The 6,000-nt window shown below is 44.6% G+C and overlaps 2 protein-coding genes across 2 annotated transcripts in view; both read right to left on the bottom strand.

Annotated features, from left to right (window-relative positions):
* Positions 1-6,000, bottom strand: part of MYO3B (myosin IIIB) — a gene marked incomplete at both ends in the record, with an annotated part of 373,275 nt that overhangs the window by 4,491 nt on the left and 362,784 nt on the right. The gene's annotated exons all lie outside the window — the stretch shown is intronic.
* Positions 1,277-2,514, bottom strand: LOC308428738 (heme oxygenase 2-like). Its single transcript, XM_080927323.1, has one exon. It carries the CDS (start codon positions 2,435-2,437, stop codon positions 1,487-1,489), a length of 951 nt encoding a protein of 316 aa, XP_080783449.1. The 5' UTR covers positions 2,438-2,514; the 3' UTR covers positions 1,277-1,486.

The following is a 6,000-nucleotide window of genomic DNA, read 5'->3' as shown; positions in this document are numbered from 1 at the left end:
GCTGAGACGTCTTACTGGCTCTTTAGAAAATGGGGATTGGAAGGAGGGGCTCTAGAGAGATGGCTTAGTAGTTAGTAGTACATATTGCTTTTTCAGATGGTCCACAACCCACCCTAACCCCTAATCCTAACCCTGTTACTCCAGCTGTATGGAATCTTAGACTTCTGACCTCTGTGCACATACATATACACGTACATAATTAAATTGCTTTTTTGGTTTGTTTGTTTGTTTCTCAAGACAGGGTTTCTCTGTGTATCCCTGGCTGTCCTGGAACTCACTCCATAGACCTCTCAAATTCCTAGGAGATCTACCTGCCTCTGCCTCTTGAGTGCTGAGATTAAAGATATACACTATCACCATTGGGCTAATTAAAAAAAAAATCTTTACATTTTAAATTTATTTCTTTACTTTGTGTATGTGTGGTAATTTAAGTAATCTTGTTTTTACTTTTGCTAGTCAGCTTTCTTTAAAAAAAAGTTATTTATTTATGTTATGTATGTCTCTTGTCATCAGACACGGTCTTTCGTCACCAGAAGAGGACATCAGATCCCTTTGCAGATGGTTGTGAGCCACCATGTGGTTGCTGGGAATTGAACTCAGGACCTTTGGAAGAGCAGCCAGAGCTCTTAACCACTAAGCCACCTCTCCAGCCCCTATTTTTAATTTTTTACGCCTGGGCCAATGTCTTGAGGCATTTATCCTATATATTTGGAGAAATTTCGAAGATGGAGTGCTCAGCAATTTATGTTTCTTTTTTTTTTCCAAGCAGATATTAAGGATTTTTTATGGTGTTCAGCATAAATACATGGAAATAGAAGGTACTAGGAAACTGGAAAGGAGTGTCATCAAAGAGGATGTCCATTTGTATACAACATAGCACTATTTTTGAGGAACACTATCCTATCTCAGGAAGGAGGGGAGTGTGTGGCGTTTGTTTTTAGAGTGCTGTGGCAGGTATGCCAGTCAGTAGAGACAGGATGGGCTAGTAGACTTCTTAGGGAGATCCTGGTTATGCAGAATAAGCTCTCTAGGCTTTGGAGGCAGGAATGCAGTTTTCACTCCCAAAGACTGTCAAAGGCCTAGAAAACTGAGCCATTATCAGCTGGCATGACCCTTTCCCACATGGCCTGGGTGTGGGCAGCTCACGCCCAGCATGGCAATGACTATTCCAAGTACTGCTAAGAAGACAGTGTACCCAGGCCTCCTAAATGGCAAAAGTCCTGGAGCACTGCCAGATCAGAAGTCCAGGACTGACCTGCAGTAGAGCATTGGCTGTTAATAGTGTGACAGACAGCCTTTGTCTGCTGTGCACCTGGCTGGCAGAGAAGATGCTGTTAGGCAGAGAGGCTCTAGTGTCTGGCTTTTATTGGTTGCTTGTTTTCTCAAACCCAGCATTAAAAAAGTCACCTGAGGTGTAGTTTTAGGCAGAGGTGGAGATGGGAATGGAACAGGTCACTTGGTATAGGAAGCAAACATGACAGGTTCTTCACATGTAGTACCAGGCCAAGAGTCCAGCTACCAAGGCCACACTGGCAGCTAGAATAAGCTGCAGGCTAGGCTTCCTTAGCACAGCCACGGCTGTCCGGAAGGGGCAGTTACTGCCTCCCAGGGTACCTTTGTCTGGCTGAGCAGCATAAAAAGGGCATTTACGTACATCTCCCTTCCCATCATGCATTGGGAGACCATCCTCCAGGACTTCTCTTGCTAGCATGGAGCCTGCCTGGTCCAGTTCACTGAATATCTGCATATTATATTCAAAGGCTTTGTTGGCCTCCTCCACAATCCTCTCTTTGGTCTTCAAATTCAGGTCCAAGGCATTCATCCTGGCTCGGTAGAACTGCTTGAACTGCTGGGCATTGTCCACATGCTCAAACAGGTAGAACTGGGTCCCTTCCCCAGTGCTGGGGAGTTTTAGTGCCCGCTGGGCCACCTTCTTCAGCACCTGGCCTCCTGAAAGGTCCCCCATGTAACGAGTATAAGCATGGGCCACCAGCAGCTCTGGCTCATTCTGCCCTATATAGTGAATCCGGTCCACATACTTCTGAGCAGCTTCGGAGCACTTCACCTGCTCCTCCCAGTTTTCACCAAAGAAATACTCCATGTCCTTGATCAGTGCTTCCTTCCGGTGTAGCTCCGTGGGAAAATATAGGGGGGCGAAGGCTGGGTGGTCCTTGTTGCGATCCATTTCCTCCTCAAGGGCTGAGTATGTGAAGTAAAATGCAGTGGTGGCCAGCTTAAATAGTTCCTTCTTAATGTTTCCTTTCAAGAAGTCTTTGACAAACTGGGTATTTTCTGCCCGGTCATGTGCTTCCTTGGTCCCTTCCTTCAGTAGCTCAGAAAGGTCTGCCATTTTGGTATGGTTTTCTTTTTCTGGTGCCATAGAGTTCTTCTTCTCTGACTCATCTACCCCCTCCGAGGTCTCCACCTCTGAAGACATTGTCGCTGAGTAGTTTGTGCTGCCCTCACTCTGGTCCCTCAGCCGCTCCGCAGGTCGGTCAGCCGAGCTCAGCTTCAGCGGCTCCCTCTGCACAGTCCGCAATTTATGTTTCTTAAATATGAACTTTTAAAACTTGATTTTTTTCCCTTCAATTTTGATAGAGCTATGCTTCGGAAAACACTAACTTTGCAGACACATGCGGCTGTCCATTCTGGGTGCCTCTACTTTGACCCACCAAGAGAGACTTTTATTTTGAATAACATCCCAGATCAAAGGCAGATTAAGAGGCTCAACCCTGTGTCTTTTACCTTTAGCACACATACATCGATACCACAGGGTATTTATTGTCTTAAGCAATGTGCTTTCTTTTCAATTTGTTTGTGGGGTTTTTATTGCTTTTGTTGGTTTTGATTTTTTGAGATAGAGTCTTATTATATAGCCAGGCTGACTTCGAACTTATAGAGAATGGCTTGCCTATGCTTCCTGAGTTTCAAGATGAATAGAAGCTCAAGAAAAGCATACTAACTGGCCTACAAGATGATATTGCCTGTTGAGGGCCCTTGGCATTCCAGTGTCTGGAAAACTGGCACACAAGTCCAGTGCGCCGATTTGGCCGAATGAAGGCTCCTGATGGTTCCAATACAACCATTTCCTGTTTGCTTTTGAAGCCCATATTCTGCAACATGGCAGTCTGGAAGATGCGAAGACCTTTGTGTGCTCTTTTCTTCCTGATTTCTAAGATTAATGAGCAGGCATCCTGAGAGTTTAGGTTTTTGTGAACATGGTAGTACAAGACAGCCATCTGCTCTCCCGAAGAAGGTCGGACGTTACGGAAATTCTACCCATGGAAACTCAAAAGACTGATCTGAAGTAGCTTTGGGTTCAGCTGGAGTTCAGCTCATTTGGGCAGGACTTTGCACAGTGTTTACACGTGATCAGAGCCTTGTGTTTGTCCTCTCAGCTGACACCGCTTTGGCAAAGATGTGATGCTCAACAGATGCTCTTAAGGCATTTACTGTTTTGTGGGTGGCTATTCTTCAGAGTCTTAGATGGAATTAAGTTATGGCTAGAATTTCACCAAGTCTAACATTTCTCCCATGAATTTAAAGACCACTGTGTTTAAGCATAGAGTAGAGCATGCTCTACTAGAATCTGTCCTAATCCAGTCAGATAGTTTAGCATGGGATTAGAGTTTTTTTCTAAGATTAATATGTCTTTGTGTCATAGTGTTCTTCAGAGAGTGCAGCCATGTTGTAGGGCTTTGTCAGTGGAAAACACTCGGGCACCATTATTAGCTGTAAGTAAGTAACCTAGGAAATAATTGGGGGAAATTTTTGTTTAATGAATACAATTAGAAAGCTAATACCATGTTTTCCCTCATTTGCAGAATCTAGCTAGTAATATATGTACATATGTATGTATGTATGCATGTATGTGAATAAATGAGCATGTGGGTACAGTATAATATGTAGAAGAGAGGAGAAGAAAAGCTAAATTTTAAGAGGGTCTGAATGCAGGTAGTGAACGGGAGATATGAAAGAGGATATAGAATTATCTCACTTTAACTTTGTTGTGAATCTTTCACTTTTTTATGAAGGACAAGAGCACGGTAATGCTTTAGATAGTGAAAGAATAAAGCCCAGCATGAGGCTTCATGGCTCCCGTTTCAATCCTACAGAAATTTATTAAGTAGTTTGTAGTCGTTGTGTTTGATTAACTTCAGTGTGTATTTTTTTTACTTGCAATGTTTTTTTCTAATAAAGTTTTTTTAAAAAATTAAAAATAGCTGGCTGCTTTCCTGAGAGTCAAACTTCCCCGGGTATGCTGTATTTTCTTGTTGCGCTGTTTTGTTTGTTTCTAGAGAGGCTTTCTCTGTGTAGCCCTGGCTGTTGTGGAACTTACATTGTGGAGAACAGAGACTGGCCTTGAACTCAGAGATCTGCCTGCCTCTGCTGCCTGTGTGCTGGGATTAAAGGCACGTGCCACCACACCCAGTGGTATACTGTATTTTAAAAAGTAAATTTATCTGTTTGCTTCTATATGTATGAATGTTTTACCTGCATACATGGATGTTCACTGTGTGTACATGTATGGATGTGCTCTGTGTGTATGCATGGATGTGCACTGTGTGCATGCATAGATGTGCACTGTGTGCATACATGGATGTGCACTGTGTGCATGCATGGATGTGCACTGTGTGCATGCATGGATGTGCACTGTGTGCATGCATGGATGTGCACTGTGTGCATGTATAGATGTGCTCTGTGTGCATGTATGGATGTGCACTGTGTGTGTGCATGGATATGCTCTGTGTGCATGCATGGATGTGCACTGTGTGTGTGCATGGATATGCTCTGTGTGCATGCATGGATGTGCACTGTGTGTGTGCATGGATGTGCACTGTGTGTGTGCATGGATGTGCTCTGTGTGCATGCATGGATGTGCACCATGTGCATGCTGGTGCCCACAGAGGCCAGAATAGGATATTTTGTCCTCTAGATGGAACTGGAGTTATGGAAGGCTGTGATCTACCATGTAGGTGCTGGGAACAGAACCTGGGTCCTCTGGAAGAGAGACTAACCCACCAGTTGACTGCATTTTTAATTGTCAAGTCTGGCAGCTTTTACTCACACACAATGTATACCTCTGCAGTTCTCTACTAGGATCACAGAGAGGAGGAAGGGAATGGCTTCCTCTCCTCTATTTGACTCCCCGAGTTGAGGATGTCAGCTATGAGAGCTCCCTCCAATGCTGTTCTCCATAACTGCCTGTCTCACTGTTGCCACCAGCAACCGATGCCCTTGCTCTATGAAGTTCTTTTGTAGGATTGTGGGCAGAGAAGGCTATGAGGGCAGCATGGGGCATGCAGCCAATATTCGCCAGCTTGGGGGATAGAGTGGGTTCTTGGTCTCTGAGGGATGGACAGACCAGGAAGCAAGAGCCCTAGGACAACAGGAGAGGGTGAGGGGTGTCACTGGTACTGGCTTCCTTGCATGGTTCATAGCAAGTGTGGCGGGTTTCTGAGCCATGAGTGCTGATCCAATTGCTATTTTAAGGATGACACACTCCCAGCATCACTCGCCAAGGAAAACATTCTCTTGAAGCAAACAGAGCATTCACTGTTCTAGATTTGCAGATGGCACAGCCCGTACGGGATTACGAGCTATATCCCCAGGGGTGTTTCATTAGCACCAGGGTCATACAATTCATGTACTGAGCCTTTCTGCCAACTCCACGAAGAAAGGGGGTGTGTCACTCTTCCACTGGTGCTCTTGGGACATTTAGAGGTGACAGTAACCCAGCTGTTAGCCGGACAATCTCTCTCTGGATGAGGCTGATGACTTTATGTAATTCTTGTGTCAATATTGGGAAGTAGCTTCCAAGAACACTTTTGTCTAATGAGAGTTGTTTCAACTAAAAATGTCTTCATCCCTTTCCTTACTCTGTCTGATTTTGGGAAGGACAAACCAACCTAAAGATTTAAGCTTGCCATAAGGATTGGGAGCACACAGCTGGTTAAAATGCAACATTTCTGCAACCACAAACTCAGGGTTTCTGGGCTC

The sequence above is a fragment of the Micromys minutus genome (genome assembly GCF_963924665.1).
Source record: "Micromys minutus genome assembly, chromosome: 13".
Lineage (NCBI taxonomy): Eukaryota > Metazoa > Chordata > Mammalia > Rodentia > Muridae > Micromys > Micromys minutus.
This window is presented reverse-complemented; position numbering and strand designations above follow the sequence as displayed.

Coding starts and splice junctions, on each gene's coding strand:
- LOC308428738 (XM_080927323.1), bottom strand. CDS start 2,437: ATGTCTTCAGAGGTGGAGACCTCGGAGGGGGTAGATGAGTCAGAGAAG.